The 26970-nt window shown below is 38.1% G+C and overlaps 3 protein-coding genes and 1 pseudogene across 4 annotated transcripts; 2 read left to right on the top strand and 2 right to left on the bottom strand.

The window, feature by feature from the left end:
- The first annotated feature begins 1121 nt into the window (after positions 1-1121).
- LOC141827549 (serine/threonine-protein kinase STY13-like) lies at positions 1122-5160 on the top strand. Its single transcript, XM_074714818.1, has 3 exons — positions 1122-1286; positions 1431-2490; positions 4514-5160. Exons 2-3 carry the CDS (start codon positions 1577-1579, stop codon positions 4848-4850), a joined length of 1251 nt encoding a protein of 416 aa, XP_074570919.1. The 5' UTR covers positions 1122-1286; positions 1431-1576; the 3' UTR covers positions 4851-5160.
- Positions 5161-5594: 434 nt separating this feature from the next.
- On the top strand, positions 5595-10479 carry LOC141826751 (beta-ketoacyl-[acyl-carrier-protein] synthase III A, chloroplastic-like; annotated as a pseudogene).
- A 461-nt stretch (positions 10480-10940) lies between these two features.
- LOC141826750 (uncharacterized) lies at positions 10941-17373 on the bottom strand. Of its 2 annotated transcripts, none has more exons than XM_074714048.1 (10): positions 17080-17373; positions 16780-17001; positions 15957-16152; positions 14747-14917; positions 14517-14633; positions 12519-12716; positions 12013-12072; positions 11842-11940; positions 11471-11661; positions 10941-11140 (listed from the first exon to the last, which is right to left on the bottom strand). In XM_074714048.1, exons 2-9 carry the CDS (start codon positions 16869-16871, stop codon positions 11536-11538), a joined length of 1059 nt encoding a protein of 352 aa, XP_074570149.1. In that variant the 5' UTR covers positions 16872-17001; positions 17080-17373; the 3' UTR covers positions 10941-11140; positions 11471-11535. The 2 variants fall into 2 exon arrangements, with proteins under 2 accessions (XP_074570149.1, XP_074570150.1); XM_074714049.1 differs by having other exon boundaries at positions 17097-17373.
- Positions 17374-19278: 1905 nt separating this feature from the next.
- LOC141826690 (uncharacterized) lies at positions 19279-25995 on the bottom strand. The gene is made up of 4 exons (XM_074713969.1): positions 25688-25995; positions 24312-24685; positions 19703-24207; positions 19279-19603 (listed from the first exon to the last, which is right to left on the bottom strand). The coding sequence occupies exons 2-3, from the start codon at positions 24317-24319 to the stop codon at positions 19743-19745; spliced, it is 4473 nt and encodes a 1490-aa protein (XP_074570070.1). The 5' UTR covers positions 24320-24685; positions 25688-25995; the 3' UTR covers positions 19279-19603; positions 19703-19742.
- Between the last annotated feature and the right edge of the window lie 975 nt (positions 25996-26970).

Below are 26970 nucleotides of genomic sequence, written 5' to 3'. Positions count from 1 at the left end.
GGAGAATTCTCGGCGCTCTCCTCCATCCGCGGAGACTTGCTTTCGCCCAACAATAACGCAATCGAGAGCAAAACTCGGGGAGATCCAACTGCAGCCGCGCCACGGAAGGACGAGCTTAAAATTCAAAGCACTCTGGCTTACTTTCAATTTGACCTACTCATTTTACATTTTCTCCATCAAACACTCGCTTTTTAATCACTAAATCTAGGGGCGAAAGTGAAATTTAAAGGAAAATTTTCCACTCTAAGCGGGCCATTCTGCATAAATGTTCTAGGCCATTTTATTAGCAAAATTAGTTAGACAAAAATCAAAAGGCACTCTTTTTTCTAAATTATCAAATCGGATTTTTTTTTATCAAAATGATATCATATCATAATATTCAACTGCATATAATTACCTAAATATTTATTATTATCTTTTTATTATTAATTTATTTTGAATTAGTCGGATGCGTTATAGTAGTTGTGAAATCATAACTGCTACAATAAATATTTAATGAGCAAGTTAAATTCATATTGTAGCATTTATAATTTGTAGTTGTTACAATGTAAATGATAAATAAACATGATTAAATCTATATTATAGTAGCTATAAAATTATAATTATTATAATATGAATATTATAATACGTTTCGATCGACTTAGGATTTAGACGAAAATATAATACAAATAATATTAAACAGTATTAAATAATAGTTGAGTAATTATACATAATTAAATACTAGAATGGGATATTTTTTTAATAAAAAATAAAATGAAACGTGCAGATCATGATTTGAAAAAAAAAAATTTTTTTTAAAACTTTTGTCCTTCAAAATTTGATCATTTTTAACCAACACTTAAAGTGATATTTTAAAAAAATGGAATGTGTTTTTTGATATTTTATAAATAATAAAAATAAAGGGCGTATTTTCTGTATATGCATTCTGTCATATCTATTGCTTTTAAATTTTATGTAAATTTGCAATTTAAATCGTGACGGACACGTTATATTGAGATAACGCTCACACATTGTCAGTAACACGTCACAGTATCGGATATAACACGACCGTCACATTCCCATGTCGATAGAATAGAAAAATGAATAAGAAAAAAGGAAAATAAATAAAATAGAAAGGGGAAAGCAAGAGTAGACTTGCTCTGCGACCTAGTCGTCGTCGTCTTCCTCCACCCTTTTCCGCTTAGCATAATCTCCCCAAAACACGCCTCCATTCTGCGTCATACTTACTTTCTCATTCTCTTCTATCCTTTGTATCTCATCATCCGCGCAATCTGCTCTCGATCGAGGTATGTATCATCGAAATCAGTGTTTGTTTCGTTCTGATCTGCTTCGGATGCTGCTTTTAAGGTTATTTGACCTTAGATGTCTTCAAAAAATCATATTTTTGGCTTGTTTATGGTAAATATTTCCCCCCTATTTGGATATAACAGTTGTCGACGAGCTGCTACTGACTGTTCCGATGCTGGAGGTTGCTTGGGATGGTTAAAGAAGTCAGTTTTGGGTGGTAATATTAAGTGGATCAAAACATTATTTGAGGGTGACTGTGTTGGTTTCGTCGTCGTTGTTCCGATAACAGATGGAAGGTTCTAAATTTGCTGGGTTTATGGGTGGTGGCGGTGGCGGCGGCGGTGGTAATGTTAATGGGAACAGTTACTATGACATGGGATTTTATCGGAAGCTCGATGAGGGCTCCAACATGTCTGTAGATAGCATTGGAAGCCTGCAGACAAGCACTGGCGATGGATCCATTGCGATGTCTGTTCAAAATAGCAGTGTCGGATCAAACAACTCAAGAACTAGCATACTTCGTCATGGACTCCGTCTGTTTCCCGGTGCCAACTTATCAGCGGGACACAGTGTGCGGCCTGGTAGGGTGTCCCATGCCATAAACGACGATTCGTTGGCTCAAGCTTTGATGGATCCACGTTACCCCACTGAATCTCTTCAGAACTATGATGAATGGACTATTGATCTCAGGAAGTTGAATATGGGGATGGCCTTTGCTCAGGGTGCATTTGGGAAGCTTTACAGAGGCACATATGATGGAGAAGATGTTGCTATTAAGTTATTGGAAAAACCAGAGAACGACCCTGAGAGGGCACAACTAATGGAGCAACAATTTGGCCAGGAGGTTATGATGCTTGCAAATCTCAAGCACCCAAATATTGTGAAGTTCATTGGAGCGTGCAGGAAGCCGATGGTTTGGTGCATCGTGACCGAATATGCCAAGGGAGGATCTGTGAGACAGTTTCTCATGAAAAGGCAGAATAGGTCGGTGCCTCTGAAGCTGGCTGTCAAGCAAGCTCTAGATATTGCCAAGGGTATGGAATATGTGCACGGGCTGGGGTTCATACATAGGGATCTTAAGTCTGACAATCTCCTTATAGTTGCGGACAAATCAATTAAGATTGCTGACTTTGGAGTTGCACGTATTGAGGTGAAGACTGAGGGGATGACTCCAGAAACTGGAACTTACCGTTGGATGGCACCGTATGCAAATATTCATCCAATCTACTTTTAGTAACTTTAAGATATCATAAAAGTTCTATGAATGTGTTAAGCTGCCATGCTTATATTCTTCATTGTTTTTTCTCAGTTTAGCCATTGTCTTGCACCTTATCCATGCTTCCTAATTGTCGTTACCTATATTTAGCAACCTAGTTAGAGCTTATACTTTCTATGCATTGATGAAATATATCTGTTGCTATTTATTGGTATAGAGGCTTCTTTTTTTTTTCTCCGCTCCAAGATGCAAATAAAGTTAGAGATTATACTTGCTATGCATTGTTGAAATATATTTGCTGCTATCTATTGGTACTAGAGGCTTCTTTAATTCTCTCTCTCTCTCTCTCTCTCTGCAAATAAATGATATAAATAGTAACAATTACTTACTAATGGACAAATCCTTCAAAATTTTCTTTTTATGAACAGTGCATATTGAGATTTTGAATGGTCAGTGCAATAATTACCTTAAATTCCTTGGTTTTAGCAAGAATCACAATTCATATACATGATTGACGCTGCACTATGTTCTATAATTGAAGTTCATACAGTCATGGCTTTGTAGCTTTGACATATGAACATAATGGTCTAAGGAAGCTGACTACATGAATCTTCAACCTTAGTAGGCCAGTTTTTAGTTGATCCTCAATGGATACTCTGTTGCATCTTTATTAAAGGGTTCTTGGCAAGTTTCTGCCACTACGTGCTCATATTTAGGACATACGTTTTCCTAATAATATTATATATTGTAGGTTACAATACAACATCATTTTGTGAGTAGATGCGTTATACTAAATTTGAACCTGAGGCCTCTTGTAACGAAGTTCGGATGCACTAGTCAACAAAGAAACTCCTAACACACATGTATTTGTATGATTTATCTTGTATTATAGATATATTAATCAAGTATATATTTATATGATAACCTCATCCAAATCATCTTGTTCAGACCTCCATGATATTACTAATAGTTTGGCCATGCTGACTGCATCCGATCCATCAAGTTGATATCTTCTGATTATTTTTAGCAGCTAATTAGTTATTAATCGCCATAGGATAAATGAGGAAATAGTAAATTTCTTTACGAATATGTTAAGGAGATCTAAACTATATTGGTTAGTCTAGGTGACTGACTAAGATGAATGGAGCACCAGGAGATAGGAAAAGCAAAGGCAATTTTACTAGAAAGCATATGGCAGCCAATGATCTATTTAGCCAAGCCCAAATGGCTATTACACTGTGACTTTTGATCATTTGTTATGAATACACTTGTTTTACATAATATTATAGCTGGATTTAGATTCCAGTTACTATGTACTCCGTCACAAACTTATATTATTGATGTTTAGAAAAGCATGAAATATTAGATAGGAATCATCCCATGTGGCTATCTTTTTGTGCTTTCCTATGAGTCGCTCCAAGTTTCAAGATTCCTACTTCTAGAGGAAACCTTCCACAATGACTGAGAAATTACAATCTTTTTTTTCATTCAATAGTCAATACAATCCTCTCTTGATCAAGAGAGGAAAAGCATATTAGAATAATTCGTTTTAATTAAGAATACTTCCATCTTTGGGGGAGTTGATTATTAAAAGTTTTCCTTTTTCTCATTATGTCTTCAATTATTGTTTATTTGGACCCTTAAAATAATCAAATGATCTAAAATTTAAGATAGTGTCTTGTATCTCTGTAGTCATGTCTTCAAACCTTCATTTAAGATTGATTTTTTCTTCCTTCCTTTTTGTCATGTTTATATGCCTATCAAGACAATACCAAAATAATAATGATGAATTAAAGGGATTATATCAATTTGACTTGTCTCTCAATTGGTCTCTTTATGTTACCACAGTCACTGTAACATTAAATAATTAAATCATCTTTGTGTTTCGAGCAATGCCTGGTATCTTTATGTTAACCTTTATCTTGTTGTTTCATATTCATATTCCTTTTTGTGCTTGTGACTTATTGATTGCTGATTGATGTACATGTTACGGCACCGTTGTGTTTGCAGAGAAATGATCCAGCACCGACCTTACAATCAGAAAGTTGATGTTTATAGTTTCGGCATTGTTCTCTGGGAGCTTATAACTGGTGTGCTTCCATTTCAGAATATGACAGCCGTGCAGGCAGCTTTTGCTGTGGTGAACAGGGGAGTTCGACCCAGCGTACCACCTGATTGCCTACCTGCACTCAGTGAAATCATGACCCGCTGCTGGGATGCCAACCCTGACGTGCGCCCTTCATTCTCCGAAGTCGTTACAATGCTCGAAAGCGCACAAGCGGAAATCGTGAACACTGTTCGTAAAGCACGCTTCAGATGCTGCACACAACCGATGGCCATCGACTGAGAAGGGCAGAGAGAAGAATGTAAGAAAAAAGAAGAAGAAGAAGATGAAGAAGAAGAAACAATGTAGCAGAGCATTTTGGTTGGTTCCACCTATATCTAAAGTCTTAGATCATGAATGTTTGTGTCGCCGTTCGAATGCTACCAAGTAAAATAAGATGTTGCGATCTTTATTGTATAGAACACAAATGAATCTATTAGCTTAAGCTCTCGACTATTTCTAGACTGCTCGGTTGACTGTTTAGTTGTAAAATTCAGGCTAGATCTTGTATGCTGTGATGGTGAAACATGAAAGAAGATTGATTGCTTCATAACTGCTTGTTCTCTATGTTTTGCGGAAAAAAAACAGGTTTCCTCAGTTTGTTTCAAGCATAAGAACTAGAATTGCAGCAGATGAAATTAAAGCCTTGTTTGATTGTAGTAGCTTCTTCAATTCTTGTATCATCAGTGTTTCATCTCTGCTAATCATAATTTTATGTCTGGATAAGCAGGTTCTTCATGTTCTTGAAGGAGGGAACGGAGGTATAATTTAAACTTCTTGTGCAATAAATTATTCTTTTAATTTTCAATATTAAAAGTTTTTCATATATTTTTGTTTAGCTTCACTGTCAGCCGTTGGATCTGGCATTGGGTGATCTCCAATCGTCCATGGATCTCGTTGGTTTTCTCACCAAGATTTTTCATTCCTGTGTCTTACAGTTCACCAAAGTCTACTTCTTATTGGGTTTCTTGAAAGGTGATGTGGGGGCCATGTCTGGCGGCGAATGAAAGAGTAGGGGTATCGTGTGTGATGAAATGATCGGCACACGAGATCTTGCATCTTTGTGTGCTTCGACGTCTCCGTTAACCCCCATCGGAGATACCGAAGGCGAGCTCAGATCTTTCTCTCTCTCTCTCTCTTTCTCTCTCGCTTGCTCTCTTCTGTTGCTTCTCTTCCCGTTAGATCGTTCTGAGAGATCCTCTCCCTCCTGTCCGAGTTCGATGGCCAGCGCCCTGGGGCTCGTCTCGTCGTCCGCGCGGTCATTCCAGGAGAGAAAGTTGGAGCCTTGGGCGCTTCGGAGGTTTGGATCCAGGAGGGCGGCGCTGCTCGGATGCTTCCGCGCTGCGGTGGATGGTAATGTTACCTTTACTCAATAATATTCAATTAGGGGCCGTCGCGTGACCACTGAGTTCGGGATTTTCTCAGCGCCGAAGGTACGCCTCCTCTTTGTTTCGGATTGGTTATGGTTTGGAATTGTTACTGAACATGGTTATGTAGCAAATGGGAAAATTGTATTGTTTAGACGAAATCGCGCCGCAAAGTCTGGTCTTTGTTTTTTGTTCTTGATTGTTGTCTGTGTGATTCTGTATTAGACTAAAGAAGGAATGGGGAATAGGGGTAAGATTATCTATCACTTGTCTGCAAACTCTTGTTTGGCAATGTGAACAGAGTGGGATACTCTGCACTTTTGAATGAATGGAAGGACAAGGACCACCAAGCATTCATTGAGTTAAAGGAGAAACAGGGGGTCAAATAAAGAGATGGAGACCAGCTAATTGGATCATGAATACTATGAGATGGGTTTGCTTGGTCTGTGGCTGTCAGCTTGGCTAGCAAATTGGCACGGAAGTGCAAAACTTACAGCTCATTGAGTTTTATTGATAAATGAACAACATGCCTATTTATTGGAAGAACTTTGAGCATTTTCAATTGCTGATTCTTAAAAGTGAATTAAGAGGAACCCTCCTCTTGTTTAGAAAATGGTTGATAAGAAGCTGGGAACATTATCTGATTGGTTCGTGTAATTGCATAAAATTAGAGGTGCTAATTTAGTGTTTGTTCTTTTTAGTTTTTGTGGTGGTTCCATTAAAGCTACTTATGGTTCATATTTTCCTTTTTTTGTGATTTCTTGTGTATTTGCATTGTATCATTGAATTTCATGTTTTTCTTCTCAGCAAGCTATACCAGGTGCTTCATGATGCCTTACATTTTTTATGGTCTTCTTTTCAATCTACATTAGTTAACTTGAATTTAAAATAATTGAATGACATTATTCATATCTTCATTCTAAGAAAGAAAAACTGCAGAGTTGTGGGCCTGGGGTCAAAACTTGTTGGATCAGGATCTGCTGTACCAAAGCTCACCATTTCCAATGATGATCTTGCACAAATTGTTGAAACCTCAGATGAATGGATTTCTGTTCGGACAGGGATTCGGAATAGGAGAGTTCTTACAGGTACTGTTCTGTCATATAGTTGTGTCTTCATTCTTTGGTGTATCATTCATGTGTATCAAATGAACATCAACAATTGATTTATTTTAATTGCTTACTTATTCAGCACAAAGTCTTTTCTATGCATGCAAGTAGTATCAAGTCAATCAATGGCAACTTATCTCGTGAAGGATAAAAATTAATTAAAGGTTTTGACTATTCTGTGAAATATGCTCACATGTTAATGTTGTGAGAAGCATGTGTTTCATTGTTTTCTTTCCATTCAGAGGGATACAAATTGAAATCTGCTTTCTTCTATAAGCAAACTATTCTTGTGGAGTTAGTTCTCCTAAATAATTTAAGTTCACATTCAAGCGGTCCAGATTGTATTGATGTCATCATAAGCCAAAACCAATTGAGACACCTAAAGGAAATGACTTAGCTTAACACACTGCCTTGAACTTTGCATTTCAGAGCCATTCACTATAATGTTACAATGGCACTGCTTACTTTTCCTGCCCAGTTTTAGAAGGTTTACTGATTATTTTTCGACATCTATGCCTGAATAACACAAAGGAAGCAAAACTCATCCTTCATTTCCTTGTTAATGGATCTTATAAATGGAATTCCAGATGGTATATGATTAGAATTTTTTTTCCCTTTTCTTCACAGGAAATGAAACGTTGGGTGGCTTAGCTGCAGAGGCAGCAAAAGAGGCTCTTCTAATGGCCGAAGTAGAAGCTGATGCAGTTGATCTAGTCATGATGTGCACATCAACTCCAGATGATTTGTTTGGAGGTGGCTCTCAGGTTTGACGATGATCTTACTCAAAGATTATACAAAAATAGTGCTCCTGGAATTCATAGATCTAAGTCAGAACATCCTGGGTTAATTTTTGAAATTTCGGTGTTACTTATTTATGATGACATGGATTTAACATGACAACAACTTTGTGTCATTGCATGTGCCAAGTATTGGATGTCAGTTGTCCATACTATTTCAAACTTGTGCTAGATATAAATCTATTGTCATTATCAAAAGTTGAAGTAGATTACCTACTTTCTATGAAAATTTCTTTCTGCTTATGTTGCAATATCTGTCATTCTGGACATTTACCTCTTTATCTTGTTTAGATACAAAGAGACTTGGGATGCAAAAATGCTTGGGCTTTTGACATAACAGCTGCTTGTAGTGGATTTATCATCGGCCTAATTACTGCTACTCGCTTCATTAAAGGTCTAGTTGTGTGAAATGTGCTTTCTGGGTAGTATCTAATTCAAGTGACTGATCATATTGTTTTACAGGTGGTGGGTTTCAGAATATCCTGGTAATTGGTGCAGATGCTCTTTCACGCAATGTGGACTGGACAGATAGAGGCACGTGCATCCTTTTTGGTGATGCAGCTGGTGCGGTGCTAGTCCAGGTTAATTTTACTTTATTGCCTTTTGCAAGAAACCTGAATCAGCATGTACAATAAGTTGCATTGTGGCATTTCTTAGTCTTAAATAGAATGGATGTCGCCTTTCAGAATGTACATCTTTTACGTTATTAAAAAGATACTGAAATAAAATTTCGATAGAAAGTCAATTTTCTCTCTTAATCGTTATGCTATATGTGATCTGATGGGATATTTTGATAACTATCCTCAGACACTGAAGAACACCATGAGAACAATCTTGTAATGGATTTCTAAGCACTTCATTTTTATTGCTCCAAATATGTTTGTGCAAATAACTTGGAATTCTTATTATTAGCCATGACTTCCCTGAATCCAAAACCTTGGATACATGGATTTAAATCTCATTCTGTGCCGGTTGCTAAGGATGAAACTTACTGTTTTATGCAACGATCAGCACGTAGAACACATCAATACATCCAATATAGGTGAGGGAGAGGCCCTAGCATCTTACTCAGTCCTTTTCTTTTGGTCATCATTGGAGCTGCAATGGGAGGCGCAATGCGAAATCATGAAGGGCTTGTACCTTCCTCAGTCCCAAGAGACGCCACTAGAGCTGCAATCATTCATCCGCAAGACTAACAACAACAACGTTTCCACAAGGTAAGGTACCCCCGTGAGGTCATTCATGAGCTAGGATTTTCCCGGTTTCTTCTTCTTCCGTCTTTGATTCTTTCTTCTCTGATCGGTGCTGACTAGCAACCCACGTACCTTGATATGATGTTAGTGCCACCAATGCATTTTGTGCTGGCTAAGGACTGATAACCCAGCTCAGAACAAGATTTAAAACCTTGCTCGGATGCTTAACATACCCTTATGTTCTACAAAACACTACTGTCATGGAAGTATTTTCTATGTACAACTCATCTTATGTTACAGTTTCTGATATTTTGTTAATTATTGATGTTTGTCATGCAATGTACTCTTGCTTCTTATTCGATAATCATCGATCTTTGCATTCGATTTAGAGAATCAAATTAATCGTGTTCATAAATTTTGCAACTTACCTATTTCAGTTGCATGTTTAAGTTACATAGTTTGTTCTATGAATGCATATTATCTTTCTGAAATGGCAACTTTTCCAAATTTTATGATACAGGCATGCAACAGCGAAGAAGATGGCTTGCTTGGTTTTGATGTTCACAGCGATGGGAATGGCCACAGGTGAAGTCCTGCATAACGAGATCTTTCTGGGAAGCTATATTCTTGTTCTGAGTTGATTCTGTGCTGTTCTTCCACAGGCAATTAAATGCTCTAGCAACGTATGATCATGCTGTGGAAAGTAATGGCACCCGTCTATTTCCTCCAAAGCGATCATCATATTCTTGCATTCAAATGAATGGCCAGGAGGTCTTCCGCTTTGCGGTTCGATGTGTGCCACAATCTATCGAAGCTGCATTGGAGGAAGCTGGCATTCCAAGTTCTAGTATCGATTGGTTGTTGCTCCATCAGGTAAGCAAGCAACTAATGACAACGCCAGATTGTGGTTACATAATTTGTTTTGTAAAACTCAAAGTGATTACCACTCACCAGGCAAACCAACGGATCATAGATGCGGTAGCGACCCGGTTAGAGATCCCTCACCAGAAGGTCATATCGAATTTGGCAAACTATGGAAACACAAGCGCGGCATCGATTCCTCTAGCACTGGATGAGGCCGTTCGGGCTGGAAAGGTTCAGGCTGGCAACACCATTGCGACCGCAGGGTTTGGAGCTGGACTCACTTGGGGTTCTGCGATCATCAAGTGGAGATGAAGCTTCCCCTCAAGGATGATGACAGAAGTTGCTCAAATGCTGAAGCTCGGTCGACAGTGCGGTCAAGTAGAAAAGAGTTTCTTCCTTTTCGGAATATGTTTCTACTTTCAAATGCCTTAAACATGTTTTCTCCAGTAAATAGTGGGCATTCTGAGTGTTGTTGGTCCATTTCACCACAGAAATGGCACAATGTCCGTATCAACTGCTTGATTCAATTCTTTTACTCGGAACACTCTTTGGTTCGTGGAAAAGTTCAGAGTTTCATATCAAAAATATTATTATTTCATAACTTGTTATGCCGAAAAATATATACATAGAGCATTTTTATATTAAAATTATATTTACTGTTTAGAACATTTCAACATTTAGAATGCCTTTGAATTAAGGTCGAATGCAATCTTAAGGTGTGAACTGTGAACAAAAAAAAAGAATGCATTATACGGGAGTCAAAATAATTTTCTATTTATTTATTATAAAAAAAAGTTGTGGATGGATTCTATATCTATTTATGAATTGTCGTTAAATATTTTTTTATTTAATTAAAAGGACAATTTAACATATGAAACTTTCATCAATACGGGGATTTTTGAGACTGAACTTATAATATTTAGCATTGCAACTCCCCTTCATCTGACAAAATAGTAAAATGGATTAGGGGTAGTAAAATATAAGCAGATAATGGCAGTTGAAAAAAAAAAAATCTTTTCATATTGTTTATTGATATATAGTAGAAAAAGGCAACAAGCACAACAGGACTGTAATACAACAAATTTACAAGGCACTTTATGGGAATGTAAAGCTATGATGATGGAACACAAATTATTTAAATTTATACGTCTTCTACGACTTAAACTTAGCCTGCTAATTGGCATCATCGACGAGTCAAGAACCCTGCAAGAAAAGAAAAAAAGAAATTAAGTAATAAAATTTCCAGATAAAAGTTGGTCAAACTCCTTGAGTCATCGAGTAAAAGTATACTAGACTAGATTTAAGCTCAGGTTTTGGACATATTGGAAAAGGGCTTAAGATTTAGAGTCAAGTTTAATGACTTCGGTTTGATAACAAGTAAACTTGCTTTTGAGTGTAAATTTAGTTGTAACAATTGATACAACTGAGTTTGGAACCACCAGTGCAACAAAAAAACTAGTTTAGGCGAAGAGGATTCAACACTATGATCAATGAGACATCATGTAAGACACCCTAAGTCGTTTAATAACTTACCGGGCGGCGTTATCGGTAGATTTCAGGCACAAGACCACAAGATCAGTTTCCTCGAGTGGAAGTGTTCACTCGACAGCAGATGGTTTCTGGATTGGTAGGGTAGAGCTGCTAATTGGCATACTCAATTGTAGCAAAGATCTGTCATTTTTCTTTTCATGCTCTCCCTTAAGCTCCTCTAAGCGTTTTGACACCTACAGAGATAAAAAATTGATGAGAGTAAAATTTTTTACACAGTTGTGGCGAATACGTAATACAACTTTATCAGTTGATTAACATGAGTTAGCTAGAATTTCTAATTCTCAGTCCTTTGAAACCACGAGAAAGTGTTTCGTCAAAAGAATAATATCTGAAGAGCCCAAATGGATCATTACCTTTATTGAGAAGGCAAGCGGTAATAGTGTATCTGGGTTCATTGCTTCATCAGGGAAGTTTTTCAGAGCATGTAGAAGTTTCTCAAAAGGTAACTTTATCTGATAACCAAAGACTTATATGTTAATAGACAAATACAATTGAACTGTAACAGAATTTACCGAAAAGTTTACCAAGTCATCGTGGCAGAATCTTAATAAGGCCAAACCGACTTGAAAAACAACTTTGACACCCTGAGACGGCATAAATGTGACTTAGAGTGCAACAATGCAAGTTTCCTGCATATTATCAAAACTGCTACAAATTTGCCATTATCAACTACATATCTACTTTTTTTCTATCTCTCCACTTTTCCATCCTTTGGAGGAAAAGGGACTTAAACGAATGCAGATATCCAAATATTACTACTAAATCATGTGTGTGGCACATAAACTGCAAATTAGTCTTATCGATCTACTGAGCCATGAACTACACAAGGTTGAAACTAGTGTTTTTTTTTTGACAATCTGTGATGTGCATGCACCAGCATCATGGATCTTTACCTACAAAGTTTCAGAATATTAATACACATGAAGATGCCACATAAATTGGTGTCACTGATATATATCATAATTAGGAGAAAAGGATAATATGTTGCCATAATGTCTAACAATTAACCATATAACCATAATTCACTAACCTCGTACAGAAAGACATCCCAGATGCGAAGTGCAAGAGGAAATGGGAATGAGTATGAAAACACAGTTATGAACCATTGACTAGCATACATGCTTGGATTAATCATCTCTTGAGAAAAATGTTCTCCCAAATTTGGCAAATATTCTTTCACCAATTGCTCGAACCGACGCAGGTATTCTTGAACCAGTGGTAAACCAGGCTAATTAACAAGAAAAGATTACAATGTTGAAAACATCAAACTACATAAATAGCTAATAAGTGAGCAGAGCTTATTATGGTGAAAATATTAAACATCTATAGATTTTGAATATATATCCAATATTGTTATTTCATTAAAAATGAAGATACTACAATCTTTTTCTCAGAGAAACTTGGGGTCAGCAGAAGAACACCTCTTATTGCTTGAGCAAAATATAATGCTAATCCAATTTTCTGATATTGATAAAAACCATTTTCGTATTTATTCTCCTCGGCTCATCTGTATTTATCTTGTATAGTTCTAAGCTTTAGCTTAAATAAAAAAGCTCAATCCAATATATTCTTGACATGGTTATATCATAAGTCATAACTGCTTTGAAAAAATTGAGGGGAACAAAAGCATGTATAAAGGTATATTTTGAGTGGCACAGAGTGTTGCTGACTTGCTGTGAGCACCAAAAAGCCATATCGATACTTTACAGCTTTGTCTTTTCTACTCCATAATAAAAGTTAAATATCTAAGTGCAATTCAGATGTCTGAAACCAAGCAGGCAGTATGAATGGATGCAGCTAATATAATGTCATAAAGGGATTTCAGGAAAACTTCTTATAAGTGAAGAAACTCAGCTTCGTTTGTTTTGGGTGTTTTCCCTCTGCCATGGAATTTGATAGGGAATGAGACAAACCCATGTTTGTTGTCATGCTTCTTGGGATTTAAGGGAATAGAAATAATTTAACTCCATATAGAGGAGGATTACAAATCTCATGTAGGAGATGGGAATGTTAAGTTTCCCACGACCCCTCAATATACTAAATTATTTACCTTCCAAACTTGATTTTTGAAATGTCTTGGGTTTATCTTTCCTAGTAATGATTTTTGTCAGTATATTTTATCTTCCAAGATTTTTTTTTAATATTTTGAAGCTGAATATGAAATGAGGCCTCAAATGAAAATTAAATAAATATTCAACCAAAACTTAATTCAAGGAATACTTTATAACCATTTCAATAGCATCTTTCATTATGGTCAGAGGAAAGTGAATTCCATACAGTCAATGGACAAAATTCAAAAAACAAGCAAAGGAAGAATTAAAACAGTAACAAGAGTTCAAGCTTCACTGGTTGTAGATTCGTTGAGGTTCCCTTTGCCTTTTTTTTGTGGAAAAGAGAAAACACATTTTGGAAATTGTTGAATCAAAATAATGTCTTTTTTGAAGTTCATAAAAAAACCACCAAACTGTTAATCAGATACGAGAGTTGAGATCATTGATGATTCTCATGTTAAATTGGAAAACACATCTAACTGGGATCTTATCAGAAGGCAACAGCCACCATACTGCAGAGCAGACTAATTATGCTCAACTCACTAAATTTTGCAAAACCATGTATTTTATGTTCACATAATTAAAATTAGCAACTGTAAAGGATAACTAGATAAAGCAACTTCACTTGATAAGATTTGAACACAAATTTTCAATGGAAAGGTAATATCTTTGTATCCCCTTCCAACCTTGATTTCAGGCAAATATCCAGAAAAGTTCAAGAGTATAATAGGAAACTAGAAGTGCAGTAAAGAATTCCATAAATGAAATTAACCAGCTCAATTTACATGGAACAAATTCTACAGAAGTTTAATATGCTCTACAATTCACACACCAAGGAGAAGTTACTGCTATCAAAACTATTTATCAAGCATTTTACTACTAATACAATTAGCATATAGATCATTAACATAAATATAGGGCAATTTCATATAGAAATTTAAATACAAAAATAAGCATCTAAAACTCTATGCAGTTACCTGGTACAAACCTTCCATCGGAGCATGAATTGCTCCTTTTAACAAGGCAACTAATAGCCAAAATGCATCCTCTTCACTCATGTACAGAAGCAACAGGCCCGCTAAGAAGCCCATACCCTGAAATTTATATAAATGCCATGAATGATAAGACATAAGGATACGAAAACTTGACTCATTGATCCTTCAATCATTACCAGCAAAGTGCACAAGAATTAACTTCAGAACCAAACCTGAACATATCCAACATCCCTGTCAAATACAGAGTAAGCCTTCAGAACATTGTACAGTGATCTTTGGCCTGGCCCATGTCTCTGTTGGTAGAAAACATGTGAAGGAAATGTACGAGATATGTCACGGATAATGTCCAATTCTGATGCTGATGTCTCATATATTACTAGTTGCTGCAGCAAAAAACATATACCAGTTTATTTCAAAATATATATACAAGAATCAAAAAATAGATACAGCCACATCTACTGATTCTCATCTGCAAAACAAACACAATAAGAAAAGAAAAGAAAAGAAAAGAAAAAAGGAATATGAATCGAAACTAAGAAGAAAGTTCAACTAATCAAGCATCATCTGATGTTGCTATATATGGTTCTTCTGAATTAACTTAAGAAACATTATGTCATTAGTTTTACTATAGAACTCAATGGTGGAATTTTAAGAATAATAAATGAAAGATTTCTCAAAATCAGAATAGAGATGTTTGGCATGATTTTGACACGATTAGTTTAGAACTAGAAGAGACATGATTAGTTTCTCAAAATTTATTATCAGTGATTTACAATAAAGATCAATTCTAACTTTCTTTCTTTAACTAGCACCAAAGAACTTACTTTTTATTCATGAAAGTTTGTGTTAGAAAAACTGAACGCAGAGTCATGTTTTAGAGACTACAAGTTTTAAATTAAATATAACTATTAAGATTTTACTACTTGAAGGAAAATAAATAGAATAATAGAAATGTATTAAAAGTGGCGACAAATTTCATATTGGACAAAAATCAATTGAAGTTACAGATGTGATCAAAGAAAATCAGCATACATAAAAACTGATCTAGATATTTACTGATGGCCTTGGCAAGTGGCAATGATAGAGCTCAATAGGAGATATGATCCACCTAGCCCAACGAAATAGTTAGAACATTGTACTGATAGTTTTTACGATTGAAATGCTATCATAAATATATTAATAAATTCATCTTTCTGGGTATTTCACCAATGCTGTCAGGGGCAATTAGTATATCATAAAGTAGTACTAATTGTTTTCATGGATAATGTTCTATTTTACCTTTTTCTATCATTTGGCAGCTTAGTTCCTGTTTCACATATCCTAAGTATGGCAGAGAATGAGTGGGTTAACGTATATCTATATGAGTGTCCAAATACTCGGTGTTTTTCAATCATCAACATAAGCAAAGAAGATGGAAATTACCTCATAAACTCCTGGATTCATGAGGAGGAGGTCTCGACTTCCAGATATCAACTGCCATACAAGTCCCCTCAGACAGTCAGGGATTCCTTTTCTGATACGCCTTCTAACTACATGAGATTTTTTTCTAACATAATGTTTCCAGTCACTACCACCGACACCAATCATTTTCCTCCACTTTCGTATCCTCCTCTGTTCTCTGAAAATAAATTGATAATCATGGTTTAGAAGTTAATATACAATAGCCATTGATTTTCCAAGAATTACAGTTGGATCTGATCTTTCTCAAGTTACATAACTGGAAAGAAAGGAAAGCTACAAAATCAAGACCACAAATAAAATGTTTTATTGCACTGTTCCAAACACATCTAAAGTGCTTGGTTCCTCAAAGATAACAATGTCAATGAGACCATGATCCAAATTAAGAAGTGTCAAAATACATGTTGGGTAAGAAAACATAACAATCATATACATCTCTGTGCAAGGATGATCATTTCGTATCTGCAGAATTGATTTTTTGAAATGAACATGCAAAATCTGTATCTTGAAAGATGGAAAGCTGGTGAAGTGATTATAAGAAAAATGGAACTTTTGTAGCAATATATGATGAAATGTGAAATAAAAAAAATCCTAATTTCAGTAGCAATTCAAGCTGTGTGTGTGTGCGCGCGTCCGCAATAGTTCAACTTATCAACAGATGCAAATTATAGAAATTACTGATTATGCTTCTTTTTTTTTCAATTGTGTCTTTGCTCGCACTACAACAATGGTTGCAAGAAGACTTATGATTACAGAAAAAAGAAAAATCCGATAATGTCAATCATGCCTGTCATCGTGATGGTCTTCTACTGGCCCACTTTTAACAAACGCCTCCACAGAATTGCTCTGCTCAGCCTTTGTAAATCCAGAACTGTCCATTTCTCATGAACCGGAAGACTGTCAGGCAAAACCTTTTGCAAGCTTGTGCCTCAGCATGAAGGTAAAGCCAATTAACACACAACTTAAGCTAATCCTCCTCGCCTTCTATGAACTCGAACTCGCCCATATCCTGCAAATATTCAGAAAATGAACGGACTTGCGAAAGACATTGCAGAAATTAAGATGAATTACACAGCGCTAGTATCACCATCTATCGATCCGTACGTTGACATGCGATCAGATCCTGCATCTGCAACGCGCACACGCCAGTGGAATCCACGAAAAGAAACTCTAACTCCGCAGGACAGCAACCGAAATCCACGACCAAGGAGCGACCAGTACAAAGATCTGGAAGAAAAGGAAAGAATGGAATCCGAAGTAATCGGGACGTCGAAAGGATCGCGGTTTCGACGCGGCAACTATTTGCGTCGAGGGTTTCCGCGATCTGACGAGGGCGACGAAGAAATGACGTGGAGTTGGACAACCAGAAGGAAGGGCACGAGGGTTTGGGGGAGATCGGTGCCGTTTAGTTGAAGAGTATATCTCGGAGCTAACGTGGGCCAGACATGGTTGCAGGCTTGCAGGGCGCCGGTTAACGGGTCGGGTGGGTGATAGCTATTGATCCATAGTTCATATGGCCATATACTTAAAATAGTTAAATTATTAATATTAGGGATATTCACGAAAATTTAAAGTGTTTAATAAAATACACATTTCTCGTTTTTTTAATCAAGAAAATATTTTGGAAAGAAAGTGAACGGAAGATATAAAGTTGCAAAGATCTTAATTTTATCATTTCAAATACAAGAAAAAAATAGAAGGGAAAATTTTGAAATTTAGATGATAAATACGTGTGTGTATATATATATATATATTAGTTTTTTAAAAGTGCAAAATTAATTACTTTTATTTTTTAAATAAATTTTAAATTATTTTTAGTAATTTGGTTTCTCAATGTTTTAAATTAAATCGGCAAAATTTCGCCACTCCTTTTTGTCTCCTTCCCCGTAACGAGGTGGACGATGATCGACAACGACCTCTCCAATCTAAACGAACACCTTCCTTTCTCTGTCACGGTGTCAACGACGACACCCCCCCCCCCCCCCCCCCCCCCCCCCCCCCCCCCCCCCACCAACCCTTGCTTCTCCTCGCACTCTAGCTTCCAAGCCCTGGCACGGCACCGAGTGGAAAAGGTGAAATATCACCTAGGCGACTGGAAAGACGAGCTCAACGAATGATCAAGTACAAAGGTTGATCATATTTCAAGTAATGGAAACAATCTAGGCGATCGAAAACTGACTGTTGAGTCACCCAGACCCCTTGTCGAAACAGATCAAAACAACCACGTCATCAACTTCCAAGTGATCGGAAGGAGCTAGAGTCGTTATTGAGTCGTTGTCAAAGCGGATAAAGTTTGAAGCCATATCAGCAAATATCTAATCAACCAGAAGGCTTTCGAGCGATCGAAAAATAATCAATTCGATAATGATCAAATCGAGATAAAATCTATAAAAGATGCTGAAGCTTGAATTTATGATTTTTGTTCTTCATTATCTTTATGATCTAAGTTCGTGCTCAATTATTATAAGATATTTTTTCATCTCCGAATCATTACTAAGAAAGAGAAGATAGTAGAATTTTCATAATTCTTAAACTAATAACTTGAGAATTGTAACTAAGTAAATATTCATACTTTTTTTTATGTGTTCATTTTATTTTTTTAATGTATATGTCCTTGCTAAATCATTAACAATATAAATAAATATTTTTAATTATAAATTATTATTCATCTCTTCCTTCTAGTGATTCACCAACACTTGATATTAGAGTCATCTTTAGAAGGACTAAACACCGAACTAAGAAACTAGATCATCAAGAGGAATAACCGATTCAAACATTCAACTACCTAAATTTGAAGGTGAATTTGCGCTATGGAAAAGAAGAATGGATACGTGGTTCAAAATCGACTTCAATGTTGTCTTAGCAATTGGATATTCCGTGCTAGTAAACAGGGCGTATAATGCAACAACAACAGGGCAGGACCCATCGCGATAGCAAGGCTGCAATCAATGTACACTACCAAAGTGGTGGTCCCACCCCCCACCCCCACCCCCACCCCCACCCCACCCACCAACTCATCAATGTGGCGTCGTCCTTTTCTTCCTTATATTATGTACTAATCATTCACAAGGAAACACGAGCACGAGCACCGTGTCCTTTGCCTTCTCCTTTCCTTATCATTCTTCTTCTTCTCTGTCTGTCTCTATCTATATTAATTTAAAATAAAATCACATATTAGAATCATTCACGTACACGCACCTCTTGCGACACAAATACGAAACTGCACGCGAGTGGACGATATGGACACGTCGTGACAAAGTTCGAAGAGGAGGGCAATTCATGCATGGAACCGCAAAGCATCACAACTCATGACGACTAGAGCTGTTGCAATCTGATCATAAACTAAGTTAAACATGGAATATAATTTCATGGAACATCGAAAATACATACGGCACGGCACGGCAGGAATCTGAGATGCAGTGACTCCAGCAGAGGAGAGGATTTGTGGAACAAAAAAGAGCACACAAGGAATTGTCACCATCCTCTGTGGCTATGTAATGTCGAGCCGGTGTAGCCTGCATGATTTCCGTATTATCCTTGAGAAGAGTCTGCGTCTTTCGGCTTCTGTGTATTGACAGTGGTGGAAGTCACTACAAAGGTTTCCAATAGACCTGAGCCAGTAAGAGTGGAAGCTAAATCAATTCTAGGAATGTGGGGATGTCCTACATCACATAGTAAAAGAGAGAGAGAAAGGAATGATGGTGACTAACGCATCGGATTGCTACAGATGATTTGCTTTTTGATCTCTGGTTACCGCCAGGAATGTTGCTTGTAGGAAGATCTATCGGTATCCCGGCTTCCTTCAGGTTCCTTCCTCTTCAAACCCCCAGCAGGAACTGTATACATACTTACCTGCTCTTCTGCGAAACCCTGGGATGTTGCATTTAAGAGTTGTCTTGGTGCTAAAGTGAATCTCTCGATTTTGCCTTCTGCATCTACATTCCCTGGGCCGGAATTCAGGTCGAGGCTTGGTGTGATCCATCTCCGAGAATTGTCAGATCCACTACCATTGCTGCCCTCTGGAAGACTTGCCAAGTGAGGCTTCCGGTAATTGGATAAAACAGTGCCAGCAGGTCCAACAAGTGGTGAAGGCATGGCAGGGAAACCTGAAGGAACACTAGATGAAGAATCAGCAAAGGCTGTTGACCCACCTGAAAAAGAAGTTGCCGGAAGTGGAAAATTAGAACCATAGGTGAAGCCATAAGGAAATGCTGCAGGATTGAATCCCATCGGCAGAGATGATGAAATGACAGGACCCCTGAAAACATCACTCCCAAAAGGGCCACTTGGAGTCACTGGCCCCATAGTTCTCTGAGCACCTGAAGCTGCAACAATTGGGTAAAGCTGCTCTCTGTTGGACAAGAAAGATGGCATAGCTACGGTGGGATAAGAACTACCAGGGGGAAACCATGCTGATACGCTTCCTAATTCATTAGTGTTCATTCTGATGTTACTAACTGGAAAAAGAAACGGCACGCTGCTAGCAGTTTTCATATTTTGGCTTCTGGTCAGAGATTCAGCAGAAACTTCATCTAATCCAGGTCCATTATTCAAATCAAAATCCCTCAACATATTTGCTTCCCTAGTAGGGAATTCTGCCAACGCAGGTCCTGCAGATAAAAGTGAAATATCCTGTCCACTGGAGGTGCTTGTGAAGGTCTGCCCATTGTCTGTTTCATCAACTCTATTTAAATCAAGATTAAGTCCTCCAAAAACCCGCACAGGCACATCTAGATTGCTTTCTGTTCCCAGTTCAGCACCTCTAGCCTTGGAAGAGCTGCAAGTAGTAGCCATGTCTTCAAGAATTCTTTCATCAGGTTCGTTCAGATCAAAATCAAGTAGTGTATGACACTGCTTCCCACCAGAATTAGATGGTGTCTCAGAAACACTGTGGGTCATTTTCATAACTTTTCGTGGTTCTGCTGGTCGAAAGGCACTAGTAGCAGCTGAGCCTTTCCATCCAGCCTCACCCTTATTCTTCAATAAGTTTTCAGGTGGCACAAAAGGCCCTTTGGCAGCTGCTGCAACTGTTATTTGAGCAGGTAAACCATTTGACATGGGAATTGCAAAAGGCGATGGAATTGGCAAATGAATTGTAGAGGGATTAACTGTTGCAGCTGAAACAGCAGCCTCAACTTGGTGTCCATCATCTCCAATGATGCCTTCATTCAGATCAAAGTCAAGCTTACCTGAATCTGTTGTAGGTAAGACGGAAAGTGAGGTCTCTGTAGGTGATGAAATATCCTCATCAACACCTTCTATAGCCCCAGATAACACAGAGCCTTCAAGTTTTAATCGGTGCTCGATTTCTTGGGGCTTGCAACTTGTTGGGTCTGCTTGATTGGCTAATCCAACAGAAGCACTTTCTTGAGCCTCCTCCATCTTCAAATCTTCAACAGCTCCAGCAATGCCAGCAGAGCTGGTTGATTGTCTTACTGGTTCATCAGGTAGAATTGAACTATTGTTCTCATGATTACCATTCAATTCTGGGTCGCTGCTCTCCATTTTATCAGACTCACAAGTCCTCGACTTATCAGATGAAATAGTTACTTTGCTTTGTCGCATTGGTTGCTTCAGGTCATATGAGGTAGCAACCTCAGCCACCTCTTTAGGTGCAGTACATGATTGAGATTCCTCGACGACCAACTTTTCTGATTCTTCACTGCCAGAAGTAGCAATTGCAACTTGGTATCCATCTCTAGTAGCAACTTCTGAGGGACATGTATTATTATCTATGTTTGGATGAGTGCAATCAACAGGCTTGCTTTTATCTGCTGATGTGCTTCTTTCTTCAAGTTTGCAATCTGTGTGTTGATCCATGACCTCTTCATATGTCACTGGTTTTCTTTCCAACTGAGAAGTTCCTTCGTTGTTGTGTTTCATCACATCAGCAGGCTCAGACTCAGATAGAGTTCCACCTCTTTCATCCTCTATTAGTTTCTCTGAATTAATGCAAGAGTCTTCAGATTTATGGGAACTTGCAGCAGTATGAGATTGTTCACCTTGACCGCCTGGCAAGTTATTGTCCTGTAAGGCAACAGCAGTTTCACTATTTCCAGGAAGAATGAGCTCATTGGGGTATGGGGCATCCTTATTTAAAATGGAGCAAACATTCTTATCTTGCTTGCTGATGTCAGTTTCGACAGCTTCATTAGAGTGAACATGCCTCTGTGCCACATCACCATCAGTTAGCATCGATTTTGGACTACGGATAGCATCCCCTTCACTTGGCAATCTCAGCTTTGCCTCTGTTGATACATCCTCCAAAGCAGGGGAAGTTCCATGCGAGACATTAGGGGAACTCAAGTCGGATTTGGAGATTTCTCCAGCTGCCACACTAGCAAGAAGATTCATCCCATTATCATCTTCAGTGGCAAGAGGTGTACTAGTTTCAGAATATCTGATGCAACTTTCAATCAAGGCATTAATAGAACGGAAAGAACTTCTCGTCCTAGGTTCAGCAGAGGATATTCCCTTTTCATTACCAGGTGATGAACAGGTAGCTCTGGCAGACTCTAAATCCTTCCCAATTTCCTTGGCACTCCTGAGGTGTGGTTCATCAGCACTAGGTGATCTGAGACCTCCAGCTCCGATTGACTGTTCATTGACATCATTGCTCTGACGTGACTCTTTATTGGAATCTCTGGAAATATGAGACCAATGAGCCTCACTCCTTAGTTTCACTTTACGATGGCCTTGCTCATGTTTGTCTGAGACACCAGGAGACGACGCTCCACTGCCTGTAACTGTGGAATCCTCAATTGAACCCCCAGTGGCACTTCTTTCAGGGCTTCGAACAGGGTTAGGCAGCTTGACAATGAGCCTGTGCTTATTTCCATGCTCTGCAACAGGCACATCTAATGACTTTTCATTCAATACACCTGATTGTGATGATTTTTCCAGTGTTTTAGCCTTAGTGAGAGAACCAGATTTACCTAGATGAATTTCCTTCTGCACCCCCGCAGCAGTTGTTCCAGAAATCCCATTGCCAGATCTTCGATGACGTGAAGAACTACCAGCAACCTTAGCAACATTTATAGTCCCAGGACTTGAACTTCTTGTATGTTCCTTCCGTGACGTCCCTGCTGTTTTAGTATGATCACTTGAATAAGTCTGGCTATTGTTCTGGGATTGACTAGAACTACTACTCTTCTCCTCCTTTGCGGAAGCAGATGGTACATCTGTACTCCCAGTGTTAGCAGCAGCTTTGCACGGCGAGTCCTTCAAACCAACTCCAGAAGATATTGCTAAAGCTGATCCAACTTTCAAGGACCCTTGTGACAATAAAGGTGACTTCACAGTAGCATCTGAATGACCAGGCTTGCAAGATTGTGTTTTAGACGATGAAAACTGGCTAACATGATTCTTTGTAGCCACTTCGGTTCCAACACTGCGCTTATTCCCTGCATGAGAAGCATCTGAAGAACCTGGTTTAACTTGCCAAACGGGTTGGTTTGATGTAACGAATTTTGTATCATTGATCTTGGTCATTTCTGCATCAACCCGTTTCTTCCACGTGTCAATGAGACCCCTAGCTTTCTTCTGTATCTCAAGGTTCTTATGGCTCCTCAGATTGTTTACAGATTTACCAATATTGCAAGTCTGTAGAGCATTAAGGTTCACAGGCAATTTTGCAAGCGCACGAAGAAGAGACAAGAGAAGTTCTTCAATCATTTTATCACTTTCTTTGGTAATAACACCATCACTGGTCTTAGATTTGTGAACCTCTTGAAGCCATTCATCCAAAATCAGTAGGCCTCGTAGCTGAACAAACCTAATAAGGCAATCATATCGATCAGTGGCTGTGATGACATCAGCAACTAGTGTCCGTACAGTTACATCCATTGTCTTCTCAGTTTTATCAAGCTGCATCAGATTCACTAACTTCTCTACCCCTTCAGAGCTTACAAGTCCACCTTTATCTGTAATTTTGACTATTTCTGCCTTTACCATATTCTCGGTTTTAAAACTAAAAGAATCACCATCTGGTTTGGAGGGGTACTCGCTCTTGATGGGCTCTATCCCATGATCAATCCTATCCTTCCTCTTTCCCTTAGAGTGAGAATGGAGAGAGGATCCAGGAGTTCGTACACCATCAGAGCCAGTTTTTGCCAGACCATCAATTTGTTTTGGTGAGCGTCCACCAGACTGTATTCCTGCATGCATTTCTGGTCGTGTTTTGCCCAAAACCTGATCTACTTCCTCTCTGAGATTCCTAGAGAAGGCAACAATTACCGGTCAAAATAGATAAAGCAAAAAAAGGGGAAAACACAACTAATGACACCGAGAAATGCAATATCAGAATGGTGCAATACTCACATTGACATTGGTATGCTCTCGATCAGTTAACCACCACAAACACATGTTAGTAATGTCATATACTCGTCAATATGCAAATGAAGATATCCCTATGTCAGCTCAATGTCTATTGTGGTGAGGATTCACTCTTCTGAAATTTTTTTTGAAGACATAGGAATCATGTCCTTGTTGAATGCATAAAAATTCTCATTTGAAGCAGCTTCAATCAAATAAACTTATGCGAGCTTTGTCTCAGCAGAAAAGTACGGCAAATTAACATATATATTTAGGTAATCTTCTCCGCATGCCACAAACCAAGGGATTATTCAAACAATAGATGGTATACTTCTTCCTTGAAGAAGAGCACAATCACCTATTCAAATTTTCTATCTATTCTGCAAGGGAAGAATTTTAAAAAATCAGATGAGTTTAATGGCACAAAATAATAGACGAATATTAGTTTACTAAAAAAGTAACATCACTAATTAAAGTGGATAAATTACTTCCCAATTCACAGTTCGAGTTCTGTATTACAGAGCAGAGGCAACTACACCTAAAATACATATCCAAATTAAAAATAAATCAACTACCTAATACAGCTCCATCTAAAGATTATGAAAATAATTACCTAAAACTGTAAATCATCATTCATTACTAGATGCAAATAATCAAAACAATAATGAAACAAGCTCAACAACGATTACAGACAAAAAAAATTCGCTACTTAAGTAGCACAAAGTTTGTCTAACATCATAGGTCAATAAAGACAACATCTCTTCCCGTTATTCCGAACATATAAACTCTAATAAATCATTATGTATTTCCGTTCACAAACTTAATTTTCTAGTTTTCCTCCTTAAAAATCGCTGAAGAACAAGGAAAGAAATAATACAATACTACAAGAAACAGCACAGATATACAAAATTCTTAGCAACCATCATGATAAGTTTTATCCGTCTAGTATCCTAACTAAATGGAATTCTACCTAAGTCCAAATTTTTTTATACTAACCATAAAATCTCTACAAATTTACCCTTACATAAAAGTTCAAACTTGAGGCAACATGATTAACAGGCTCCATTATTTATGTTTGGCCGTTCATAGTAGACTAAAATCAAGCTTGATCTCAGTAACGGAAATCGAACATGCGTTCTCAAGACAAAACATGGCAAATCTCTCAAACATCCCACGGTAAACACAAGGCTATAAAAAAATAACTGAAGAAGGGAAAAAGATGACAAAAGTTAACAATAACAGAACAATACGGCAACAATCAAATCAAAAGTAAGAAATTTTCCGTCAAAGACGAAATTTTCCAGAAAACCTCTCAAACAAACAACAGCACGGATCAAGGAAAAACCGAAAAAGAGAGAGACAAAATATTGCATCTCCAGTACCCGCCACCGCCGTCGGGAATGAGACAAGGATATGCCCACCGAGTCAAACGCAACAACCGACCTCTGGAAACCGGACGAAATTCAGATCCAGCCTCTTCGCGTTCCTCCGCCGGCGGTATCCACCCGATATAAGAAACCCTAATTCGGCTCGTCGGGAATTCGAGCTCAGAAGCAGAAGGAGAGATTAAAAAAAAAGGATCGGAGAGAAAGAACGGTAGGGAATTTTTCGGATTGCAAGATGGAAAGGGTCGGGAACAGCAAATTGCGTCGAGGGTTTCGCGATCTAACGAGAGTGACGAGATGGGAGTACTTTGGGCAACGGGAGAAGCGGAAAGAAAAAGAGAGAAGAGAACATAAGATGACGCCGTGCCGTTTTGTTCGATGGTGGCGGCCGGTACCAGAAGTGGTATGAGAAAAGATAAACCCGTGAAGCGTCAACGTTTGCACAACCCGACCCGCTTCTTGTCGAGGCAGACAGACCCGATCCAAAATCAATTTTTGGATCCGCATTTGCAGATGGAATAAGATGAAATTTTCAGTTTGCCACCAGACTTTACTATTTTTCAAAATTCGAGCCGCATATTTTCAAAATAATACTTACTTTTAGAGTTTGATGAATCATAACAATTGTGAAGCAAGCGAGAAGAAAGAAGACAAAAGAACACGAAGAGAGAAGAGAAAAGGATACGCTGTTCTCTTTGTTTCTTCTAATGTTGGCTTCACCTTGTCTTCAGTATAAGGTGGAATTCATCATCCCAATGATCTCACACGATCGGTTATACAATCATCTGTAAGAAGATAAATCGAAGAAATTGTAATTGACGACGACGGAAGAGAGCATTGCTTCGGCTTCGTCGAGATTCGACCCTTGTCCATTTCAATAAGTCTGTCCCGTCGTAACCAACTCAATTATACCCCGAAACTACTTCACCTTGTCATATTGCTACTCGATATGCTATGCAATGTTGACACCTAACACCAAACTAATGTTGCATTCAATAATAAAAACGACGAGAGCATCAAGTAGATGTGATTATCGATCAAACATTGAGGTAAACAATCGATCGAGCGAGTGTAAATTAGGTTTGCCTACGGGACATAGCCGAGTTGGTTTCGACAGAGCAGAATTGCAGAAGTGGACAAGGATTCGAATCTCGACGAAGTCGAGACAATGCCCTCCTCCATTGTGCCCAACTGTAACTTCTCGATTTACCTCCTCAGAGTCATATGTTGAGGTCGAATGAAGCCAATGTTATTAGACATCAATGTAAATTTGTCTGGAG

Source organism: Curcuma longa, chromosome 4, assembly GCF_044706935.1.
Source record: "Curcuma longa cultivar G26 ecotype Majalengka, Jawa Barat chromosome 4, ITB_CL_G26_1.1, whole genome shotgun sequence".
NCBI classification, from domain to species: Eukaryota; Viridiplantae; Streptophyta; class Magnoliopsida; order Zingiberales; family Zingiberaceae; genus Curcuma; species Curcuma longa.
This window is presented reverse-complemented; position numbering and strand designations above follow the sequence as displayed.

Excerpts from the sequence above, each read along its gene's own strand:
- LOC141826750 (XM_074714048.1), bottom strand. The coding sequence starts at position 16,871 with ATGGACAGTTCTGGATTTACAAAGGCTGAGCAGAGCAATTCTGTGGAG. Across the intron at positions 14,918-15,956 it reads TGAATCCAGGAGTTTATGAG|CAACTAGTAATATATGAGAC; the intron begins GTAATTTCCATC and ends TTTTTGCTGCAG. Across the intron at positions 11,662-11,841 it reads CGCTTGCCTTCTCAATAAAG|GTGTCAAAACGCTTAGAGGA; the intron begins GTAATGATCCAT and ends TTATCTCTGTAG.
- LOC141827549 (XM_074714818.1), top strand. The coding sequence starts at position 1,577 with ATGGAAGGTTCTAAATTTGCTGGGTTTATGGGTGGTGGCGGTGGCGGC. Across the intron at positions 2,491-4,513 it reads ACTTACCGTTGGATGGCACC|AGAAATGATCCAGCACCGAC; the intron begins GTATGCAAATAT and ends TTGTGTTTGCAG.